General features: G+C 49.6%; 1 protein-coding gene across 16 annotated transcripts in view; it reads left to right on the top strand.

Annotated features, from left to right (window-relative positions):
- The window catches only part of EIF4G3 (eukaryotic translation initiation factor 4 gamma 3), a 505170-nt gene that overhangs the window by 85445 nt on the left and 394873 nt on the right, over positions 1-24852 (top strand). For all 16 annotated transcript variants that reach the window (XR_012642393.1, XM_074976024.1, XM_074976018.1 and 13 more), the window contains exon 3: positions 13196-13324. Coding sequence is in view for 15 of the 16 variants with exons in the window: in XM_074976024.1 (XP_074832125.1) it covers positions 13196-13324 (129 nt within the window). In the remaining variant the exon portion in view is untranslated. The remainder of the gene's footprint in view (positions 1-13195; positions 13325-24852) is intronic.

Raw genomic sequence — 24852 nt, 5'->3', positions numbered from 1 at the left:
AAGGGAGCGGCTTGCTGTTGAGTCCGCCCTGTGACCCTGTCTGCAGCTGTGCCTGGCACCCTTATTTCGATGTGTGCTACTTTGGCGTGTAGACGTACCCTCGCAGCGCCTATTTCGATGTGGTGCTGCGCAACATCGAAGTTGAACATCGACGTTGCCAGCCCTGGAGGACGTGTAGACGTTATTCATCGAAATAGCCTATTTCGATGTTGGCTTCACGTGTAGACGTAGCCATGGTCGCCCTGTTTCTGCCTCTTGGCGTTTGTCCCATTCTCCATGCTGTGATACCTCTTGGCACTGATCTCGTTCCTGGCCTTGTTTCCTGTTCCAGCACTGGCAGACTTTTCCTTTTCCTGTCTTGTGGTGGCACCAGTCTGCTCGTCATTGTTCTTCTCGGCGCTGGTCAGGTTCTTTGCCCCCCTTGTCCCACCACCATTCTTGCTATCCTCACTGTTTTCACTTGTCTCATCGGTCCCACAAGACCAAGTGCACCAAGGCAGACATTGGCTGCACTCCTTTAGTGGCTCCTCCGGGAATGGCTCTTCCTTGGCCTTCCTTCTCCTGTCTCATTCTGTGGGTCTCTGGTGTTGGACACTCAAGGCTTGGAACAGGACTCTGCTGCTGTGCAGTGGCCCCCAGTTTGGTACCATCCTGGGGGTGCTGTGCCCTTTGCTCACTCACATACATCATGTACGTTAAAAGCTCCTGAGGCTGCTGCTACCTGTCCGCCTCAGGGCTCTCACCACTCTACTCTGCCTGAGGTGATGTCTCTTCCTCCTCCTCTCATAGTGAACCCTGCACCGGTGTCACCCCTGGGTATCCCCTAGGTCCACACTGATGAGGCTGTAGCAGATGCAGTGGCCTCTGCCCACTGATTTTAGGGCACTCCAGGAGCTGCTCCGCCATGCGGCCACCAGCCTTGATCTTCCAGTGGAGGAAGTTGCTAGGTTAGTTTACTCCACCTGTGACATTCTGACCTTGGTAGGTCCATCCGATGTGGTTCTTCAAGACTATCATGACAGATACCTCTACTATTTGGTAGACAGTGGCATCTATTTCTCCCACTGCTCATGGGGTAGAACATAAATACTTTGTGCAAGTAAAAGGCCATAAGTATGTGTATGCATCTGCCTCCCTGCTTCTTGGTGGTGGATGCCATAAACAAAAAGCAGTGCTTAGGCCAGCAGGCTCCAGCTCCAGAGTCCAATGATGCCAGATGGCTAGACCTCTTTGGATGAAAGGTCTGTTCATATGGGGGCCTTATGGTTCAGGAAGCTTACCAGCTGTTCATCCTCAGCTGCTACAATTAGGACTCCTAAGCTGTGTCTCTCATGTTTAAAAAGGCTTTCCCTGAGAACCTGAGGGAGATGTGCTCAGCCCATATGCAGCAGGGCAAGGTGGTTGTGTCTCGCATTTGCCTGCAGGCAGCTGTCAGTGTGGGCAACTGTGCAGCTTTCTCTGTGGCCTTGGGCATAGCCATGCGCTGGGTGGTCTGGCTGGGGCCATGGCTCCCTCCAGAGGTCCAAGAAACAACCCAGGACCTCCCTTTCAACTGCCAGGGGTTGTTCCCTCAACAGACACCCACCTCCATAGCCTCGAGGACCCTCACAGTATCATGTACTCCTTAGACATGCATATACCTGCTACACAGTGGAAGCCCTTTAAGCCACAGCCTCAGCAGTATAAGCATCAGTCCAGGCGCTTCCAACCTCATGGGTGCTCGGGCATCTGTCAGTGCATGGGCTGTTACTCTTGTTGCCAGCCTCCCCTTCAACAGTCTGGGGCTGGTTGCAGTCAGTCAAAATCCTCATCAAAGTACTCCTTTTGATGGTGTGCTCGAGTCTGGAGTCCCTGCGCACTCAATCCTGCCTTGCCCTTTCTAAACAGACGTTGTCAATTCCTCCAGGCCTGGTTGGCCATCATTATGTCAGACTGCTGGGTTCTCAGGACTATTTCAACGGGATATGCCATCCTGCTCCACTCCATTCTGCCCTTCCCCAGCTCCTGCCCATCCTTTTTCAGGGATCCTTCTCACAAGCAGCTCCTCCTCACGGAGGTTCAGTCACTAATGGAGGGTTCGAAGGTTTGGCAATGGGTTTGGCATAGTGTGTGTGGATATTGGAAGGTATGGTGTGCTATATTGAATAACTTAGGTATTGAAAGGTATCAGGTATGGAATAATGTTTTGCTTTGAAAGCTAAGGGTTTATCTCTTGTAAATACACTGACTCCAATGAAATTAATTGGGGGTAGGAGGTGTGGCACACTGGCTAGTAGATTTCATTTTCTTTCTATACAGCTGCAAAAATTTCATATGGCTTATGTTGTTCCAGAACCCAACCCCAGGGTTGCTTCTCACTTCCAGCCTCCTGTCCTGACTCCTAGACTCCTGCACACACACCTAGCTCTGATTTCCAGCAGCTCACTCCATAATCCCAGCTCCCTGCACCTCTCTCTCATACTATCAGCCCACACTCTGAAGGAGAGCAAGATAAGGACAAGGCAGGCACTTTTATAGAGCAAGAACCATTCAATTGTAGGTATATATTTTTAATTTTTACCTCTTTTGTTTTAAGAATTCTGTGTATCTTTTAAATGGGTGCTCTGTCAACTTAAAGTTATTTTGAATGTTTGTACTGCATGGGTCTCATGGAGTGCTGCTGAACTTCCTTAACTCAAAGCAATTTAGCAGCTGTCCCGTATTTCACATAAGAAAATATGGTCACCTGACTTGGCAGCCATCTTGGCCTTCATCCTGGGGAAGGTGGACATTCCATGTTTGTGTACCTAGTGGTGGGGTGCTTTCTTAAGGGCATGGACTGCTTTCACACGCTGGTTTGCTGGTCTGTCCCAGTTTGGGACCTTAACCTGGTCTTCTGGGTGCTTATGGGTCCTCCCTTCGAACTGCTGGCAACATGGTCTCTCCTCTACCTCTCTTAGAAAGTGGTCTTCCTGCTGGTTATCACCTCTGCCGGAAGGATATCTGAACTTTGGGCCCTCACACCTGAACCCCCTGTACATGGAGTTCCATAAGGACAAGGTCCAACTTTACCCTAACTTGGCATTCCTGCAAGAAGTGATCTCTAGGTTCCATATTAGTTAGGGCATTTGCCTCCCTGTGTTCTGTCCTTAAACCTCATAGCTCCCAATGGGAGCAACTGCTGCACTCCCTCAATGTGAGACAGGTGCTTACCTTCTATGTTGACTGGACCAAACCCTTCCGAAAGACCATGCAGCTCTTTGTGGCCATTGCTGAGCACATGAGAGACTCCTGGTGTTGTCACAGTGCATCTCCTCCTGGATCACGTCCTGTATATGGACGGAAGTCTTGCAGAAGTCTCCATGCTGCCTGTGACAATGCACTTTACACAAGCGCAGGCATCCTCATCTGTCTTTCTGGCACATGTGCCTACCCAGGAGATCTGTCATGTTGTTGGTCCTCTGTGTATATGTTTCATTATGCAATTGTGCAGCAATCTAGACAAGACATAGCCTTTAGGGCTGCTGTTCTGAAGTCAGCCACACGTTGACTTCAGCCTCACCTCCTGGCTTTAGATTGGGAATCACCTAACTCGAATAATGGGTTAGTCACCACTGTAACTGTTATTCTTCAAGACGTGTTGTTCATGTCTATTCTAAACTCATCCTCCTGCCCCACTGTCGGAATTCATGGTAAGAAGGAACCTGAGGGGTGCCAGGTCAGCTGGGTCATAAATAGGCTGTGCATAGACGCCACTCCAGGGGGTCCCCCAGCTGACCTTGCTAGTAGTTGCTAGGGAAAACTTTCTGACAGCTGTGCACACGCATGTGCCCACACCTAACTCAAATAGATATGAGGAATACATCTCGAAGAACAGCAGTTATAATGGTGAGTTTTTTGTGGAATGGGAGTCGGGGGAATTTTGTTTTCAGTCTACCTTGGCTAGCTCAAGAAATGTATGCATTTTCTGTGATTATTTTTGATTCCCAGAATCATTGCGGGGCGGGAGAGAGCATTTATATGTTATTTAAAAGACCTCGTTATCATACAAGCTTGCATATTCTAGATCTGATACCAGAGGTTCATCTTATCCTAACTCTTTCAGATACACTCTCACAGAGAAAAGGTCAGATTCCTTATCTGAATGTGAGATATCTAATGGTTTCTTGTTTCATTAAAACTAATTGACTGGGACTGATACAGTTGCTTTTGTGATGCATATAACCTTTTTAGGAAACCTCAGTCTGACTTGACAGACTAATTCAATAAAATATAATGTTCTTAAATTGATGGTTTCTATTGTATTTATCTGAGGGTAGGATGCATGGGACATGCATCCAGAGTCAAAACTTTTGCAGTTAGTAGTAGTCTTTGGGCCATACATGTGTCCTTGCTCTGGTTCATGGTTTCAGCCAAGATGATAAGGGGATAAGGTGTACCAACCACATCGTGAGCTCCTTCTCATCACCATATGGCTTGAGTTGGAGCCTCTTCTGTTGTCTCATCTCTTGTGACACGTTTTCTTTCTACAGAAGAAAAGAGTACTTTTCCTCTTTTATGTAATTAGACGTTCTATTTATTGCTGATTATTCAGGCCACTACTGAATAGGCCAGGCAACAACGTCCCCATTCCACTTCCAACAGAAAAGGAGGGTAAGAGATTGGACCTCCTTGGTTGTGAAGTCTTTTCACCAGATACCCTTCAGTTTCGCACCCTTAATTGCATGGCTTAACTGGCAATATGCCTTTTTGAATTATGACAGACTTTGTGAGGAAGGTTTCTTAGCAGGATTATGATCACTTCCAGGCTATCTTAGAAGGCGGCAAACTGGGGTGATCCTTCTGGCTTGAGTAGATTTGCTAGACGCATCTTTCCACATGGTGGCCACAAGGAGTGTCATGAGGATGGAAGCCTGGTTGCATTTATACAGTTTCCCATGGGAGTTACAGAACACAGTGGTCTCAATCTTTCTGGAGCACAGACGTTCATCTTCAAGTGATTGTTCATGTGCATTCCAAGGTAGGTGCATATGCAAGTGCATGCTTGGTTAATGAAAATTTTTCCCCCAGCTGGTAGCCATTGGTTTGGAGCAGCGCCTCCTGGAATGGCTCCTTTGTGGCCCCCCAATATAGGTACTGCCGATCTGCCCCCTTGCTTAATTCCTTCTTGCCGCTTGTGGCAACTGCCGGAACTTCCTGCACTTGTTCGAAGAAGAAGACTTGTAGTGAACTAGTGGTTGTGTAGGTAGTTCATTGTAAATAGTTCTTTTAAGTGTTAATTAGTTCCTTATGGTTGATAGTTAAAGTGTTGGGCTCCAGAAAGGGTGGTTTTTTCCCTTTCCTCAAGGACCTGGCACCAGGGCATGCTGAGGTCACCAGGCTTTATGGTTAGTGTCAATTGTGGAAAACGCGTGCCAAAGAGTGATCCAAACTCTTCATTTTTAAAGTGTCTTCTTGGCTATGTTTACACTAGCCCCAAACTTTGAAATTGCCAAGCAAATGGCCATTTCGAAGTTTACTAATGAAGCGCTGAAATGCATATTCAGCGCCTCATTAGCATGCGGGCGGCCGCGGCACTTCGAAATTGACGCGCCTCGCCGCCGCGCGGCTCGTCCCGACGGGGCTCCTTTTCGAAAGGACCCCGCCTACTTTGAAGTCATGGGAATAAGGGGACTTCAAAGTAGGCGGGGTCCTTTCGAAAAGGAGCCCCGTCGGGACGAGCCGCGAGGCGCGTCAATTTCGAAGTGCCGCGGCCGCCCGCATGCTAATGAGGCGCTGAATATGCATTTCAGCGCTTCATTAGTAAACTTCGAAATGGCCATTTGCTTGTCAATTTCGAAGTTTGGGGCTAGTGTAGACACGGCCCTTGAGAGCAGTAAGTGGGCTCGCTGCTCTATTTGTAACACTTTTAAACTGAGAACCATCAAAGACAAGGCTCAGTGACTGAAGGTCCTGTTAATGGAGGCGGCTTTCCAACCTGGAAAATTGCTGTCTGTGGTGCTGAGTAGGGATAGCTGAGAGGTTTGAGCATTGGCTATTTAAACCTACGGTTGTGAGTTCAGTCCTTAAGGAGGCCATTTTGTTGTCTGGAACAAATAAATTTAAAAAAAATCTCTCAGAGATGATGCTTGGTCCTGCTGAGAGGGCAGGGGGCTGGACTCAATGACCTTTCAAGATCCCTTCCAGTTCTGAGAGATATGTATATCTCTGTATGTAATTCTTTGGTGTGCAGCACTCTTGCACTGAACTCATCCATGTTGCCGACAGAAGACAACGAGCCTTGGCACTATAGGCAAGGCCTGGTAGTCCAGCCTCCTTGGAGGTATAAGTACCAGTGCCTGGTGCCTCACAAGAAGAAGAGGCAGGAGAGGGACAGATCTCCGGCTGCTTTTAAGTGCAGGGAGACTCGACAAGGGGCACCTGAGAGTGTGCATCAAGGCACAGCTCCCGGAATGCGGTATGTCGACTCCCATCTAGAAGTCAGGTACACGTTCTCACTCCCTGATGCAGTTGCTGTTCGCAAGGGCCTTTCGAGTGGCACAGAACATGCTCCAGGCAATGGTGCCATTCTCCCCACTTAGGAGGAACCCGTCACCAAGGCATGTGCCAACCATCCAGAGGCAAGCCAATGATGCTTTGGAGACTATTGACACATCCTGTATTGAAGTTTGGGGTCCCTAGTGTGTGTGTTGAATATGTTCTGGAAGGGTCCCCTGGTGTATGTATTCCCTCCGGTTCCCCTCATCCATAGGGGCCTTCTCAAAATCCATTCGGACCAGGTCTCATGATTCTTATACTTCCAGCGTGGGTATACTCACCTGTTGGAGCTCTCTGAGTGCAATCAGATAATGTTCCCTTTGTGCCCACACCTGCTGATGCAGGAGGATGGTCAGCTTCAGCACGCCAGCCTCCAGTCCCTTCACCTCACAGCATGGAAACTTTGTGGCTGAATATGGAACTGTAATGCTTGGACCTGGTGAAGGAGGTTTTCCTAAATAGCAGAAAGCCCTCCACAAGGGCCGCTTACTGGCAAAGTGGAAGAGGTTTGCAAATGGAGCATTCCGTAGGGGGTTGCTTCCCTTGCAGGCCATCTTACCCTCAGTTTTGTATTTTTTGTGGCACCTTAGTCAATCTGAACTGTCCTTGGCTTCCATCAAGGTGCATCTAGCAGCTATCTCTGCTTTCCATGCTGGTCTGGGTTCTTTGTCACTTTTCTCACACCCTGTGGTCAGGAGGTTGATGAAATGTTTGGAGAGTGTTAAACTGCCCGAATGGGAACCCTTACCTTGGTGGGACCTCAGTTTGGTTCTCGCCGAGGTTATGGGCTCCCCTTTGAACCTTTTGCTCTCTGTTGTTTATATCTTACAAAACAGCTTTCTGGTGGCCATCACTTATGTCAGAAGGGTTTCTGAGTCATGGGCCCTCACGGTGGATCCACTCTATACAGTCTTCCACCAGGATTAGGTTAGATTGAGATCCCCTCTCACATTTTTACTGAAGGTGGTCTCCTCTTTCCATATTAATCAGAATATGTCGCTACCTGTTTTTTATCTGAAACCACATGCTACTGCTGGGGAGCAGAGCTTACACACTTTGGATGTTTGTAGGGCTTTAGCCTTTTACCTGAAAAGGTAAAAGTTAGAAAGTGGCGGCAGCTCTTTGTAGCTGCGGCAGACAGGATTAAGGGCCTCCCGGTTTTGTCCCAAAGGATTTCACATTGGATAGTGGCTTGTATTAAGGAGTGCTACAAGTTAGCTGGTGTTCCCCCTCCTCCTATCAGGATTCATTCCACAAGACCACAGGCATCCTCAGCAGCTTTCTTGGCCCATGTCCCTATTCAAGTAGGACAGCCACCTGGTCTTCCATAGTTAGGTTCTCAGCCCACTATGAAATTCACAATGTACATGAGAGGACGCTGCAGTGGGTAGGGCAGTGCTTCAGTCGTTTCAAAACTCCAACCCCAACCTCCTGACATCAGCTTGCATTCATCTACATTGGAATGCACGTGAACAATAACTTGAAGAAGAAACGACAGTAACTGTTGTTCTTTGAGATGTGTTTTTCATGACTGTTCCAAAACCCTCCTGCCTTCCCCACTGTTGGAGAAGCTGGCGATAAGGAACTGAGCAGGGAGTGGGTCCATGGCGCCTATATTGGGCGCCAGAAGGGCACTGCTCCAACCCAATGGCTACTGGCTAGGGGAAAAATTTTCCAGCAGCCGGGCATGTGCTCACGCACCTATGTTGAAATGGACATAAACAACACATCTTGAAGAACAACAGTTACAGAGGTAACTGTCTTTTTCCCTGTTTTATAGTTACACAATGCCACTTCCAGTTTACTGTGCTGCCCTTACTCCTGTCTTTGGCTCCTAGAGGGTTCACAAAATGCTTAGGGGTGGTGATGGCTTTCCTGAGACATCAAAAGGTCCACATATTCCCAGATCTTGACAACTGGCTTATCAAGGCTAGGCTGGAGTAGGTGCAGAGGAGTCTCAATTTGGTATACTCCATCTTCAGCAATTTGGATTTCCTAATACATGTAGAACAAAATCCAGGATAACACCTGTCTCTGAGTTCATCAGAGTGGTTTTTGACTCCGTGTAGGCCAGGGACTGCCAGAAGCACATTTTTAAGCCGTATTGGACTGGATTGGCTCTGTACAGAGCCAGCCACTCATCACAGCCTACACGTGTGTGGCTGATGGGCCACTTGGCTTTGTGCACTTACATGCTAAGCCATGTTCACGTTCATCTGACTTTCTTGCAAGCATGACTGGCCTCAGTCTACATTCACAGCAGGCATCCCCTGGACCAAGCCCTGTCATCTTGTCTCTAGGCTCATGGCAGGATCCTAGGTAGGAGCTGAAGAGAGTCTCTTTCATGACCTTGCTGCCCTCACACATGGGCCTTGGATGCATTGGATCTGGGCTGATGGGTCTATCTTGGTGAGCTTAATGCTCAAGGGCTACTGGCTGCAGCATGACCTAGCCCTTCTTATCTATTTCAGGGAGCTCAGAGTGTCTTGTCTGGTGTGCCAGGCTTTCTTGACCAACCTGGAGGGCAAGGCAGTGCATGTCCTGATGGGTAATGATGTCATGATATCGTACATCAATAGGCAGGATGGTGCCAGATCTTCACACCTCTTTTGAGTGGTGCTCTGCCTGTGGGACTTTTGCATGCTGCATGCCATTCATTTGTATCACCACAAATGGACATTCCATGCACATGTGGTTAGCCTGGTTTTCCACGGTTGTGGAACCTCCTGGGTGTACCTGTTTGCATCCTGGCAAAACAGGAAGTGCCATATATTCTGTTCTCTTTTGGACAGGGACAAGGGTTCCCTGTCAGATGTATTCCTGATTCCATACTTTGGAGTGATCATGTACGCCTTTGTTCCAGTGCTGCTAATTTACAGGGTACCACTGAAACTAAATCAAGACAAAGTTACAGTCATCCTCATATCCCCATAGCTTGGCCTTTACAAAACTGGTTTGGCATGCTCCTGAGTCTTTTGGCAGCCATCCTGCTGCTGCTGCCTTATCAGCTGGATCTGCTTGCTATCTCAGAACCATGAGAATCTGCTGTATTAAAACCTGATGGTGCTGACAGTTTGGTTTCTGTACGACTGAGTGGGGAAGAATGGTCAGTGTTCTGCCAGTGTCCAGCAGGTCCTGTTGTGCATTAGGAAGCCTTCCAACAGGGCAATCTGCATAGCAGTATTGAAGCGGCCTAAGTGCTGGACATTGGATCGCTACCTCTGGGCGGAAGAGACCCTCCTGCAAGATGTCCTGTACTGTTTGCTACACCTAAAGCTCCAGGACTTGTCACTGTGCTCTGTGAAGGTAGCTTCCCAGTCTGCATTTCACAGCAGTCTCCACTCTTCTCAGGACAATGCAGTTCTGAAAGATCTTGAGTGCCTTTAGCCACTTTACCCTCATAGCCCCTCTGCAGGGCTTGAAATGCATGCTGTCCTGCCTCACAGGGACCTCTTTAAAGGCTCTGGCTGCCTGCTCCCTTCTGCTTCTCTCTTGGAAGGTTTCCTTTTTGGTTGCTGTAGTTTTGACCCATAGAGACGGGTCTGAGGTAAGGGCACTCACATTAGAGCCCTCCAAATGATCTTCTGTAGGAGCAAAATCCAGCTTTGTGTGTACTGAGCTTTTCTGCCCAAGATCATGTCATAGTTTTATATGGTCCAGAACATATATCTTCTGGTCCTTTGCCCAAAGCCTAATGCATTGGATTAGGGATGCAGGCTGCATATCTTGGATACCAGGTAGGACACTCATCTTCTGCATAGAGAATGAACCTGTTCTGCACGTCTGCCCAATTGTCTGGTGCTGTCACGGACTGGATGAAGTGTTGCCAAGTGGCTAGCCAGTTCAGGGAACAGGGGGCCTGCATCTGCTAGTGCTGTGATGTGGCAAAGGTGCTCCCACCAGTGGTTGTGACAGGTCACTTGACTAGGGCACGAGTGTCAGTGGTGGCTTTCCTATTGCAGGTGCTTATCCAGGAATACCCTGGTCATTCACCCACACATTAGTTTTACACTATGCACTGACCCAGCAGGCTCAAGGTGATATTGGCTCCAGCAGAGTAGTACTTCAGCCAGTAGGATGGTGAACTCCAAGTCTTTCTCTGTGGATTGTGCTTGCCTGTTGCCTGCAGTGGAATTAACAAGAGCAAACACTCAAAGGAGGAAATCTATTGCTAAAGTGTGGCGTGAGGCACTGGAGCTGCCCACGCGGTGCTGCTGTTGCCGCCGTGCAGTGCGAGGCAGCGTAGCCGCCCACATGGCATGAAACATTTTGGCTACGTCTACACGTGCAGCCAACATCGAAATAGCTTATTTCGATGTTTCGACATCGAAATAGTCTATTTCGATGAATAACGTCTACACGTCCTCCAGGGCCGGCAACGTCGATGTTCAACTTCGACGTTGCTCAGCCCAAAATCGAAATAGGCGCAGCGAGGGAACGTCTACACGTCAAAGTAGCACACATCGAAATAGGGATGCCAGGCACAGCTGCAGACAGGGTCACAGGGCGGACTCAACAGCCAGCCGCTCCCTTAAAGGGCCCCTCCCAGACACAGTTGCACTAAATAACACAAGATACACAGAGCTGAGAACTGGTTGCAGACCCTGTGCCTGCAGCATAGATCCCCAGCTGCCGCAGAAGCAGCCAGAAGCCCTGGGCTAAGGGCTGCTGCCCACGGTGACCATAGAGCCCCGCAGGGGCTGGAGAGAGAGCATCTCTCAACCCCCCAGCTGATGGACGCCATGGAGGACCCAGCAATTTTGACGTTGCAGGACGCGGATCGTCTACACGGTCCCTACTTCGACGTTGAACGTCAAAGTAGGGCGCTATTCCTATCTCCTCATGAGGTTAGCGACTTCGACGTCTCGCCGCCTAACGTCGAAGTTAACTTCGCAATAGCACCCGACGCGTGTAGACGCGACGGGCGCTATTTCGAAGTTGGTGCCGCTACTTCGAAGTAGCGTGCACGTGTAGACGCAGCTTTTAGCTGCCCACGCGGTGCAGCTGTTACGGCCATGCGGCGTAAGGCACTGTAGCCGCCCATGCTGTGTTGCTGTAGCTGCCTGTGCAGTGCAAGGCGCTATAGCTACCCGTGTGGTGTGGGATAGTTTAGCTGCTTGTGCAGCCACACAGTGCGAGGTGCTGTTGCCACATTTGAGGTGCAGTAGCTGCTCATGCAGCGCTGCCACTCCTCACGTGTGGCACGAGGTGCTGTAGCTGCTTGCGTGGTGCTTCTGGAGCTGCTGCAAGGTGCCCTAGTGGGTGCATCCAGTTATTTGCGAAACTGGGCATTTGCGAGGGTTCTCAACACTGAACCCTCATGAATGGTACAACCCTACTGTATAACTTTCTAATAATTTTGTGTATTATTTTGAAATTCTTAAGATTTAACAGTCTGTTTTTAAACAAAGAAAGGACTTGGTCTGAATACTGTTCATTAAGACAAGAGTGTTCCACTGATGGCTTTTTAGTGTGAAAAAAAATTAGGAAAGATTTCATTGCATTGAATTGCTAGAGGATATCTCTTGCAGGAGTGGTTCGTCATTGATTTTCTTTCTCTTTTTTCCCTGACCCAGAAAGTGCATTTTAAACACTTTACATCCCATTATAAATATGGTAGAAGAGAGACAAGTATATGAACCATAAACATAATTCTGTTTAAATCTGAGTGTGTGTGACTTTTTGAGAGACTGGGGAAGGAGCCAATTTTTCTAAAGAACTGCCTTGATTTGTTCTTCTTTATTGATGGCAGTCAACAATGTGAGATTTTCCATGCAGTCTTTACTTCCTGTTGAGGGGAAGTGCTTTCTTGTTGCCATTGTAGATCACTTATTCTGACTGGTAGCAAGCTCACTTTGTAAATCTCAGTGAGCAGTTTTTGGAATCAAAAATGGTTTGGTATAATTTATAGTCGTTGACAATTTCATAATGTCACATGACTGAAATATCAGGGATATTGCACTGAAAGCCTCCCCCTATCATCCAGTCAAGCTTATAAAATAAGTTGCCACGCCTTCATGACCACCAATTTTTACATAAGAAGTGAAATACAGTAGACCCTCAAGTTATGCAGGGGTTTCCTTCCTGCAACCCCACGTAATGCAAATTTTCGCTCAAGTTGAGGGGAGATGGGAACCAGGCAGCCTGGTTCCTGGCTCCCCGCACCTTGCAGGAGCCGGGAAACTGACCAGCCCACCAAAACTGGTCAGTTTCCTGACTCCAGCCAGTGGAGGGGAGCCAGGGAACTAGGGGCAGCCTGGTTACTGGCTCCCCTCCAGTCCTTGAAGACAGGAAACTGACCAGTTCTGCTGTCCTGCTCAGTTTTTTGGCTTTGGAAATGGCCGCCTGGTTCCCAGCTCCCCGCCACTCTGAGGACCAGGAGACTGCTCCTGTCAGGGGTGGCAGCCTGACTCGTGGCTGCCTCTCCTGACAGGAGCAGCTGCTGCCACTGACGGGAACAGAAAACCACTCCTGTCAGGGGTTGCATGAGTCAGACTGCTGCCCCTGACAGGAGCGTGTCTTGAGGATTTTCTGTAATATTTGAATTCAGCTGCATTTGAAAAATGCTGTTGTTTCTGGCCTCCTTCATATCTGACAGTTCCGTACTCACAAGGAATAGAATGATATAAAAACCAAAATTGCTAAGAGTGTGATTTACCAATCATTTCATTCTTAACAGGTAGCACAGGTAGCAAGACAGCCAGGAACTTCTGCTCCATCTCCTTACTCTGCACATGAAATAAACAAGGGACACCCAAATCTTGCTGCAACGCCACCAGGACATGCGTCATCCCCTGGACTTTCACAGGTAGGAGTTCCATAGCCTTGACATTACACTTCAGTTTCTTGAATGCTTTTAACTATTGGAATACATTTGAATTCATAGCATATTTTGCTATCGAAATCTAACGACGGTGTGATCTGGAACAATGCCTACAGCTTCTGTTTTGCATTTTTTTGCACTAAAAGACTCCCAGTAATGAAGAAACAGTGGGAGTGAAACCAATCCTCTCCGACCTACTTTCCTTTTTTACATACTTATAGAGAAGGAGTCTAGCAATAACACACACTGGCATTGTCCAGGATGCTCTGGAAAGGGAATAAAAGACACAAAGCTCTTTCGGCCTTTCCTAGCTTGTTGGAAAGGAGGCAGCAGAAACTGAAATAAAATCTGGAGCCCAACAGCAGGGGAACAAGATCACTGTGTTAGGAATACCAACATCTTCCGATTCTCATGTCGGCAGAAGAAGGAAGACCGATCTGATAGGGCCTTTCTGTCTTTGATATTTACCTTTTTGCAATGATGGGAGAAGGTTGAAGCGGTGAGACAGTGGAAGTTTTCTTGAACTGCCTTTGACCAGATGGGGGAATCAGCCGCTTTCAGTGGTTACTGGGAAGAGGGGGTTAGAGGAGGAAATTGTGCGTCACCTGAACAACAAAACTGGGAGCTGGAGAATGAAAACTCCAAGCTGTTGCTGCTGTCTTTAATTATTCAAAAAGAAGAGCAGAGGGTGGAAAATGAGGGTGGAAAATACCATCCATTCCCTTTCCAGGAGGAGGAGGAGGAGCATGAGTAGAGTTTTTACGTTCACTATCTCTCTCTTTCACTCATTCTTACTCTTTAAATCTCTCACTCTCATTTCAGCAGCCTGGAGGGAGGTGGGATAAAAGCTTTCAACCCCAACCAGGAGCCAAGAGTAGTTGTTCTTCGAGTGATTGCTCATGTGCATTCCAAGTTGGGTGTGCGTTGGCGCATGCCCAGTTGCCGAAAGCTTTTTGCCCTAGCCAGTAGCTATAGGGTCGGGGCGGTACCCCCTGGAGTGGTGCCTGTATGGCAGCTCATATGTGCACCACCCCACTTAGCCCTGCTCAGTTCCTTCTCACTAAGCTGTCTGTTGCTGAAGCTCTCTTACTTCTTGTGTATTTGGCTGGTAGCCTTTACTTGTAAATTAGTTGATAGTGTAAATAGCTGTAAATAGTTTAGATAGTTGCCTTTTAGTTGTAAATAGTTCTGCTTAACGTTTAGTGAGCTGAAGTGAAATCCTAATCCCTCTTGGCGCTTCAGCACCAGGGGATGCCCAGCTCTTCAGGTTTTAAAACCTGTTCAAAATGTGGCGAATGAATGCCCAAAAGTGATCCACATAAGACTTGTTTGAGCTGCCTTGGTGAGGCACACCTCCGAGAACAGTGCATGTAGAGGCCCGTGCTACAATAGCGCCCCTTGCTGGGTGGCACGGGCTATCACAGCTGCCCGCAGTCCTAACAGTCCCTGGGCTTTGGCTCCTTTAAGGAACCGGCTGGCAGTCGGCCCCAGGTGGGGAGGCTGCCTCTGGCCCAGGCGGGGCATCCCCAAAGGCTCACCCTTCCCTCAAGGCCAGGCAGCAGGCAGCCGCAAGTAGTTCAGAGGGCCCTGGCCCTTGCGGCAGGGCAGAGCAACAGGTAAGGCTGCAGTGTTTGGGGAAAAACCCAGCCCTCAGTTCAGGGCGGGGCAGCAGTTACAGTGTTTGGGGAGAAGTCGACCCCTCAGTTCAGGGCAGGGCAGCAGTTACAGTGTTTGGGGAGAAGTCGAACCCTCAGTTCAGGGTGGGGCAGCAGTTACAGTGTCTGGGGAGAAGCCCAGCTCTCAGTTCAGGGTGGGGCAGCAGTTACAGGGTTTGGAGAAAAGTCCAGCCCTCAGTTCAGGGCGGGGCAGCAGTTACAGGGTTTGGGGAGAAGCCCAGCTCTCATTTCAGGGTGGGGCAGCAGTTACAGTGTTTGGCTCTCCTCTACGCGGGGTTGGCTTAGCCCGGTGAGGGTTGACCCCGCCAGGGAGGAGATAGGGGGTCACAGGCCCTCCTACTCCACTGCGACCCGGCCCGGGGCCCTGTGGATCGCTTACACCTGCCCGTGGCGGTGGGGACTCAGGCCTCAACGCTCTGCCATGGGTTCCGGTGACGCATCCCTGGGCCACTTCCTGCCTCCACCTCCATCTAGGTAGGGTCCCAGTCAGTCTGGTCGGCGGGTCCCGGCAGGTAGGTCCCCTCCAAGGCGTCCGCCCTCAGGGGCTCCGGCCAGTCCAACATCTCCCCGTCATTGGGGTAGTCTGGTGGCGGCAGCACGGTGGGTCCAAGGCAATCGGGGGCTTCTGCACTGCAGGGGTCTGGTGGAACTGTGGGGTCAGCCGCTTCTGGGGCCTCTGGGTGGCTAGGCCCAGGCCGTCTGTTTGGGCCTGGCAGGCCCTCCAGGGAGGGGGTTCTCCACCGGCGTGAGGGCCCTGGTAGATCCGGGAAGTCCGGGTAGGTCCCCTGGAGCATCAGTATCTGTAGCTGCACAGGCTGGTCTGGGCAGCTGGAGGGAAGCTGTCGCCAACAGGCTGGGCAGCGGCGGGCTCTCTGCCCCTGGCGCCCAGGAGCCCGAGCAGGAGCTCCCTCCCAGTATGGCGGCCCAGCAGTTAATGGGCTCCGAGCTCCGCCCTGGCCCTTCTGGCTTTAGGCCCCGCCTGCTGAGGGGCGGGGCACCGGTGTTCCGGCTCAGGGCCCGCCCACCAGGGCCTCTGAGCAGCTTCCTCTGAGTCTGCAGAGGGCCACAGCGGCTCACTACAGTGCACCGTATGCAAGGCCTTCAAGCCTAGAACTTTGAAGGACAGGTCGCAACGCTTGACATTTTTACTGATGGAGGCAGCCTTATGACCGGACGTTTCCCTGGCGGCAGCTCAGAGTGGTGCGTCGTCGGTGCAGAGCTCTCTGGCACTGTTGGTGCTGTTAGAAAGCTCCTGACCCTGGGACCAGGACTTGGTGCCTAGCACTTCATGGCGCCGTAGGAGTTAGTCCCTAGTGCCTCGCAAGAAAAAGACGTGAGACCAGGGCTGGTCCCATGGGAGGGCTAAGCATGGACAATCCTCTAAGGAGTCCGCCAGAGCGCACCATGACTGGGGTCATGAGGTGCGGGTGTTGACCGGGTGCAATGCGGGAGCCTGCGCTCTCTGAGACTGCCCTCAGTGCTGGAGGCTTTCAGTGCGGCGCAGGGCTTCTTACAGATAATGGTGCCAGGACTGATGTTGCACTGGGAGTCCTTGTCACCGCAGGAGCATGCACCACAGGCTCAGGCACCAGAACAATCAGCAGGGGCACCAGCACGGTTCCTGACACCGATTCAGCCCCTGCACACAGTTACCTCCTTCAGCACCCCATATCACGTGATGCAGGGCACACAGGAGTTGGCGTGTATCATGGGTCCTGCTGCACTGCCCTGTTTTTGACATCGGAGTTGGTGTCGCACTTAGACTCTTTTTACTCCAACTTGGCTTGGAGCGGGAGTATGAGGTCGTCTCAGCGTAGTGGATATGGGCAATGGTCTCATCTCCCTGCAGCAGGGGATTGGCTGATGTGCCCCCGGAGCACCCCCAGTGGCCCTTTTGGACCCCGTGAGAAGTCCATGAGACACAGTGGCAGGCTGTGGGACTCTCTACTAGGGTGCCCACCACTCCCCAGGTGCCAAGGTCAGCACCGTCAGCTGCATTGAAAGTGCCTCCTTGAGAACAGTCTCAAGAGCTGACAGCGTAGGAGGTGGCCTCAGTGACTTCGGCACCAATGTTGGCACTGACTCTGGCACAGTCGGCACCGGCCCAAATTTGCGCACTGTCCCTGCAGGCACCCGGTACTATAGTGCTGTTGGTGTCGGCACCGACAGGCCCAGTGCTGTCCCAGGTGCTGAGCTATTCTAGAATGATGGCACCGCAGCCCACATAGTTATGGGGTGCTGCACCCCAGGTGCAGAGCACGGCACCGCAGACCATGATGCCAGGGACTCAAGCAGGGGAACTTGAGCCCCCCCATGCTGGTGGTCTTGGAAGACACTGGGCTGTCATGCTTGTCCTCCCTACATGAGGCCTTGGCAGGGTCCTCAGCATCTCCAGTAATAGAGGATGGAAGGGCATACCAGGAGGTACTGAGAAGGGTGGCCCAGGGCCTGGGTGTGTGGGCAGAGGAGGTCAGGGATGAAATGGACCTGGTTACAGACATCCTGTCAGCATCTGAGCCCACTAGGATGGCACTGCCCATTATTAAGACAGTTGCCAACACGGCAAAGACAGTGTGGCCGACCCTGGCCTCAGCCCTACCCACGGGCAGACAGAACAAGTGCTGGTACTTTGCTCCTGCCCAGGGCAACAAACATCTTTTTAATCACCCTCCCCCTGACTCTCTGGTTGTGGATGAGGCTAACGACCGGGAGAGACAGGGATTTCAAGGCCCTTCCCCTAAGAACAGAGAGGCCAAATGCCTAGATTTCTATGGCAGGAAGGTTTATTCAACCGGTGTCCTGCAGTTAAGGATCGTTAGCCAGCAGGCTCTGGTTAGCAGATATGCTTATAACACAGCCAGCTCCTTATCTTACTTCTCGGAACTGGTCCCACCTGTGAGCAAGACTGATTTTAATGCTGTGGTGGATGAGCAGCTTATATCTAGAGCAGCACTGCAGGCTGCACTTGATGCAGCAGTTGCAGCCTTCAGGGTCATGGCCTCTGGTATAGCCGTGCAAAGGGGTGTATGGCTACAGGTCTCAGGGCTCCCCTATGAGGTCCAAGAAAACAGATAAAAAATTTCATAGTCTGAAGAACTCAAGGGCCACCCTACATTCGCTGGGCCTGCACATCCCTGCAACTCAGAGATGACACTTTACCCTGAGGCCCCATTTTAGACAGTTCTTGCAGCAGCACTGGGATGCCAGCAGGATACGGGGCCGCTCCAATAGGAGATGTTAGGGCCAGCAGACCCAGGGCCAACACCACCCAAAACCCCTACCGGGGTCTAAACAGCAATTTTGATGGGGTGGTCAGGAGTGACACACTGCCACAACCTCGGTTCCAGCTCAGCTTCCATTTTCATCCCACCTATCACCTTCTACCATGCCTGGTGCACCATGATGTAAGACCGGTGGGTCCTCCGCACAGTAGAAAGGGGATACACTGTCTAATTTTCTTCATACCCCTCTTCATGGACCCCTCTCACGCGATGCTCTTCAGGCAGGAGGTACAGTCCCTCCTGCAGTGGGGGACTATAGAGGAGGTTCCCCAACAATTTCGAGCACAGGGTTTTATTCCCATTATTTCCTAATCCCGAAAGCAGAAGGGGGGCTAAGGCACATTTTGGACCTGCGAAATCTAAACAAATTAGTTAAAAAGATAAGGTTTCATATGATATCCCTGGGACTAATTATCCCGATGCTGGAAGTAGGGGACTGGTTTGTCACTCTTGACTTACAAGATGCATATTTCCACATAGCAATTTATCTGTCCCACAGGAGGTTCCTCTGGTTTGTGGTGGGGAAGGACCATTATCAGTTCACAGTCCTTCCATTCGGCCTCTCCTCGGCCCTGAGGGTCTTCACCAAATGCATGGCAGTGGTGGCAGTCTCCCTGTACAGACAGGGGGTGCACCTCTTTCCCTACCTGGACTACTGGTTAATCTGTGGTTGCTCGCAGTGCCAGGTGGTGCAGCATGTGCAGCTGATGTGACAGACACATGACATTCTTGGCCTCATAGTAAAAGAGGCAAAGTCAGTGCTGACCCCTACTCAAGTCATGGAATTTGTAGGCCCCCTAGTGGATGCGGGGCAAGCCAGGGCCTTCCTGCCTCAGAGCGGGTTTCAAGCTGTGGCATCTTGAATCCACAGACAGATCAAGTTCCCCAGCACAATGGCCAGAGGCTGCCTGAGGTTGCTGGGCCACATGGTGGCATGAACATTCATAGTCCAGCATGCCAGGTTATGAATGCGTCCCTTCAGTGTAGCGGCCTGTTAGGGACAATATAGACACATTAGTGATAGTCCCTCCACGAGTGCTATTGACACTACACTGGTGGCTGGACGCTTGGTTGGTCTGCGTGGGAGTGCCCTTCAACCCTCCTCAACCCTCCCTCTCCCTAGTCAAGACGCCTTGGACATGGGCTCGGAAGTGCATTTGGGGGAATGCCAGACTCAGGCCCTGTGGAGCAAGGCTAATGCTAGGCTCCACATAAATTTTCGGGGGCTCAGAGCTGTTTGGCTGGCATGCGAAGTATTTCAGAGCGACTTAAAGTAGCAGTGTGTCGTAGTCAGCACAGACAATACCACAGCGATGTATTATATAAACACACAAGGAGGCGCATGCCCCTCTCCCCTGTGTCATGAAGCCCTCATGCTCTGGGACTTCTTCATCCAGCACCAGATTCTCCTGAAAACGTTCTACCTGCCGGGAGCTCACAACTCCCTAGTGGACTGTCTCAGCAGGTCCTTCATGGACGATGAGTGGTCATTATGTCGGGAACTGCTGCATTTAATTTTCCAGAACTGGGGACATACCCAGGTAGACCTCTTTGCCACCCATCTCAACACGAAGTTCCAGATGTTCTGTTCTTACCAGAACCGAAGCCCAGGCTCCTGGGCAGATGCCTTCAGCTTTCACTAGTTGGGCCCTCTGCTGTACGCCTTCCCTCCAGTACTACTCAAAATTTAGTCAGACCAAGCACCAGTCATCCTGGTGGCCGCAGCGTGGGCTTGACAACACTGGTACTTGACCTTCTTAGAGATGTCTGTCTGCAACCCAGTGGCGCTTCTGTTATGCCCGGACCTGCTGACACAGGAGAAGGGGAGACTGCAGCACCCCAATCTCCAAGCGCTACATCTCACAATGTGGAAGCTCCATGCCGGAGGGCAGTGGAGCTCTCATGCTCGGAACCTGTGAGAGAAGTGTTGTTAAACAGCAGGAAGCCCTCCACAAGGGAAACATATGTAGCTAAATGGAAAAGGTTTTCTGTCTGGGCAACTCAAAGGGGGTTATCCCTGGGACAGACTCTGATACCACATATTCTGGACTACTTGTTGTCCTTGAGCCATGAAGGGTTGTTACTATCCTCCATGAAAGTGCATTTGGCAGCCATCTCAGCCTGTCACCCTGGGCTGGGGATGTTGTCAGTCTTCTCAGACCCTGTGGTAAAAAGGTTAATGAAAGGAATGGAAAGGGTCAAACCTCAGGTCCGACCCCCTCTGCTGGTGTGGGACCTCAATCTTGTATTGTCAAAGCTTATTGTGGTCCCTTTCGAACCCCTCGCCACCGGCTCCTTCCTATTCCTCAGTTACAAAACCGCATTCTTGGTGGCCATTACGTCGGCCAGGAGAGTGTCAGAACTGAGGGCTCTGAAGATGGGCCCGCTAAATACGGTGTTCCACAAGGATAAGGTCAGGTTGAGACCCCATCCGGCGTTCCTGCTGAAGGTGGTCTCCCCCTTGCAAGTCAACAAGGACATTGCCCTATCGGTGTTTTATCCAAAACCTCACGCCTCCTCTAGGGAGCAGAGTTTACGTATTTCAGATGTTTGGAGGGCGCTGGCCTATATGGACAGGACCAGACCCTTCAGAAAGTCTCAACAGCTGTTTGTTGAGGTGGCAGACAGTATGAAGAGGTTCCTGGTCTCCTCCCAGTGGATCTCCTCCTGGATAGGGGCCTGTATTAGGGAGTGCTGCAAACTGATGGGGGTCCCCCCAGGAGCAGAGATCACGCTATCAGGGTGCAGGCAGTCTCTACAGCGTACTTGGCCAGAGTTTCTATCCAGGACAGCTGCATGGTGGCCACTTGGTACTCAATTTACGCATTTTCAGTGCATTACACGTTGACACAGCACGCACAGGAAGATGCTGCGGTGGGCAGGGCTGTCCTACATTTCTTTCAGGGCTCCGACCCCGCCTTCTAGGCAATGGCTTGTATTCACCCAACTTGGAATGCATGTGAACAATCACTCGAAGAGGAAAAGATAGTTACTGTTGTGTAACTGGTGTTCTTGGAGATGTTTTGGTCATGTCCATTCCAAAACCCTCCCGCCTTCCCTACTGTCGGAGTAGCCGGCAAGAAGGAACTGAGTGTGGGGGTGGGTTGGTTGGTGCATATATGGGTTGCCATACAGGTGCCACTCTAGGGGGCGCTACACCGACCCTATGGAACTGGCTAGGGCAAAAAGCTTCTAGCAACTAGGCATGCACCAGTGCATACCCAACTTGGAATGGACTTGACAATACACCTCGAAGAATGCCAGTTACAGAACAGGTAACTGTCTTTTTTGAAGATCTGAGGGTTTTAGTGCAAAGGATTCTGGGATGTGGAATGGCAAGTAACAAGAGGAAAAGGACTGAGAAATGCCTCTCCAAATAGCATCTGTCCTTAACTATTTTAAACATAAGAATATAAGAATGGCCGTATTGGGTCAGACCAGAGATCCGTCTAACCCAATATCATAGAATCATAGAATGCTAGGACTGGAAGGGACCTTGAGAGGTCATCGAGTCCAGCCCCCTGCCCTCATGGCAGGACCAAGTACTGTCTAGACCATCCCTGACAGACATCTATCTAACCTGTTCTTAAATCTCCCCAGAGATGGTGAGTCCACAACCTCCCTAGGCAATTTATTCCAGTGTTTGACCACCCTGACAGTCAGGAACTTTTTCCTGGTGTCCAACCTAAACCTCCTTTCTTGCAGTTTAAGCCCATTGCTGCTTGTTCAATCCTCAGAGGCCAAGAACAACAAGTTTTCTTCCTCCTCCTTATGACACCCTTTTAGATACCTGACAACCGCTATCATGCCCCCCCTGAATCTTCTCTTTCCAAACTAAACAAGCCCAGTTCTTTCAGCCTTTCTTTATAGGTCATGTTCTCTAGACCTTTGATCATTCTTGTTTGCTCTTTTCTGGACCCTTTCCAATTTCTCCACATCGTTCTTGAAATGCAGCTCCCAGAATTGGACACAATACTCCAACTGAGGCCTAACCAGCGTAGAGTAGAGTGGAAGAATGACTTCTCAGTCTTGTTAATGCATCCCAGAATCATGTTTGCTTTTTTGCAACAGCATCACACTGTTGACTTGTATTTAACCTGTGGTCCACTATAACCCCCAGATCCCTTTCTGCCATACTCCTTCCTAGACAGTCGCTTCCCATTCTGCATGTGTGAAAGTGATTGTTCTTCCTAAGTGGAGCACTTTGCACTTGTCTTTATTAAACTTCATCCTGTTTTCTTGAGACCGTTTCTCCAATTTGTCCATATCATTTTGAATTTTGACTCTGTCTTCCAAAGCAATTGCAGCCCCTCTGAGCTTGGTATCATCTGCAAGCTTAACAAGTGTACTGTCTATGCCAATATCTAAATCCTTGATGGAGATATTGAAGAGAAACAGTCTCAAAACAGACCCCTGCGGAACACCACTTGTTATACCTTTCCAGCAGGGTTGAGAACCGTTAATAACTACTCTCTGAGTACAGTTATCCAGCCAGTTTTGCACCCACCTTATAGGAGCCCCATCTAAGCTGTGTTTGCCTAGTTTATTGATAAGAATATCATGCAAGACCGTATCAAATGCCTTACTAAAATCTAGGTATACCACATCCACCACTTCTCCCTTATCAACAAGGCTTGTTATCCTTTCAAAGAAAGCTATCAGATTGGTTTGACATGATTTGTTCTTTACAAATCCATGCTGGCTGTTCTCTATCAGCTTACCACAATTCAAGTGTTTTCAGATGATTTCTTTAATTACTTGCTCCATTATCCTTCCTGCCAGAGAAGTTAAACTGGCTGGTCTGGAGTTTGCTGCATTGTTCTTATTCCTCTCTTTATAGATGGGCACTATATTTGCCTTTTTCCAGTCTTTTGGAATCTCTCCTGTCTCACATGATTTTCCAAAGATGATAGCTAATGGCTCAGATACCTCCTCCATCAGCTCCTTGAGTATTCTAGAATGCATTTAATCAGGCTTCTGGTGACTTGCAGACATCTAACTTTTTAAAGTGATTTTTTTACTTGTTCTTTTTTTATTTTATCTTCTAAACCTACCCCTTTCCCACTAGCATTCACTCTGTTGGGCATTCCTTCTTTACATTTCTCAGTGAAGACGAAAACAAAGAAGTCCTTGAGTATGTCTGCCATTTCCAAGTTTCGCATTACTGTTTCTCCCTCCTCACTGAGCAGTGGGCCTACCCTGTCCTTGGTCTTCCTCTTACTTTAAATGTATTTATAAAAAGTCTTCTTGTTTCCCTTTATGCCCATAGCTAATTTGAGCTCATTTTGTGCCTTTGCCTTTCTAATCTTGCCCCTTCATTCCCGTGTTGTTTGACTATATTCATCCATTGTAGTTTGTCCTAGTTTCCATTTTTATACGGTTCCTTTTTTATTTTGAGATCACGCAAGATCTCTTGGTTAAGCCAAGGTGGTCTTTGCCATATTTTCTATCTTTCCTGCACAGCGGAATAGCTTGCTTTTGGGCCCTTAATAATGTCTCTTTGAAAAACTGCTAACTCTCCTCCATTGTTTTTCCCCTCATGCTTGCTTCCCATGGGACCCTACCTATTAGCTCTCCGAGTTTACCACAATCTGCCTTCCTGAAATCTGTTGTCTCTATTTTGTTGTTGTTCTTTGAGTGGTCCCCGTGGGTGCTCCACATTAGGTGCTGGGCTTGCCCCGGCGCTGCAGATTGGAGATTTCCAAGCTGTATCTCATCGGGTTGTGCATGCACTGATGTGCGCCGGTCCTTGGTGCGTTTTCAGTCACGTGTGTGATCCGGTCCACTCCAGTTCCCCTCAACTGCCAATGGCTGCAGACGGAATTCGCTTTGGCTCCAATGCCTACGACAGATAAATAGGTTTTTAATATAATCATTAGTTTTTTCTCGTTCTCTTATAAAATGTTAAAGTTCTTCTGTATATAGTTTAAAAAAGAAAAAAGAGGGGGAGAAGAGAAGGAAGAGGTAGCTGCCTCTGGCAGCCCGCCGTCTCCAGAGGTTGTGAACCTTATCTGTTTAGTAGCTATTAGTAGCTGTTAAATACTTTGTTAAAGTTCCAAGTCGTTAAGTACTTCTGAAAAATGTCTCCGCTGGGGTTTGAAAAATGCAAATCATACAGCGAAGCTGTGCCTGCCTCTGATGGCAGGTAAGGTCTCTGGGTAGGTGGCCTGTAGTAGACTCCTAGCAGGACATCAGCCTTGTTTTGTACCCCTTTTAGCTTAATCCAGAGGCTCTCAACACATCCATTTCCTATGTCCATCTCCACCTCAGTCCAAGTGTGTACATTTTTAATATACAAGGCGACACCTCCTCCCTTTTCCCCGTCTGTCCTTCCTGAGCAAGCTGTACCCTGCTATGCCAACATTCCACTTGTGTATTATCCCACCAAGTTTCCGTGATGCCAACGATGTTATAGTTGTATTTATTTATTAGCACGTCCAATTCTTCTTGCTTATTACCCATACTTCTTGCATTTGTATATAGGCAGCTAAGATATTGATTTGATCTTGCCTCCCAGTTTTGTCCTGACCCTCCTTTTTCTCTGCCATTAAAGCCC

Source organism: Carettochelys insculpta, chromosome 23 (genome assembly GCF_033958435.1).
Source record: "Carettochelys insculpta isolate YL-2023 chromosome 23, ASM3395843v1, whole genome shotgun sequence".
In the NCBI taxonomy this organism is placed as follows: domain Eukaryota; kingdom Metazoa; phylum Chordata; order Testudines; family Carettochelyidae; genus Carettochelys; species Carettochelys insculpta.
The sequence above is the reverse complement of the archived record's forward strand: the minus strand, read 5'-3'. Positions and strand labels throughout refer to the sequence as shown.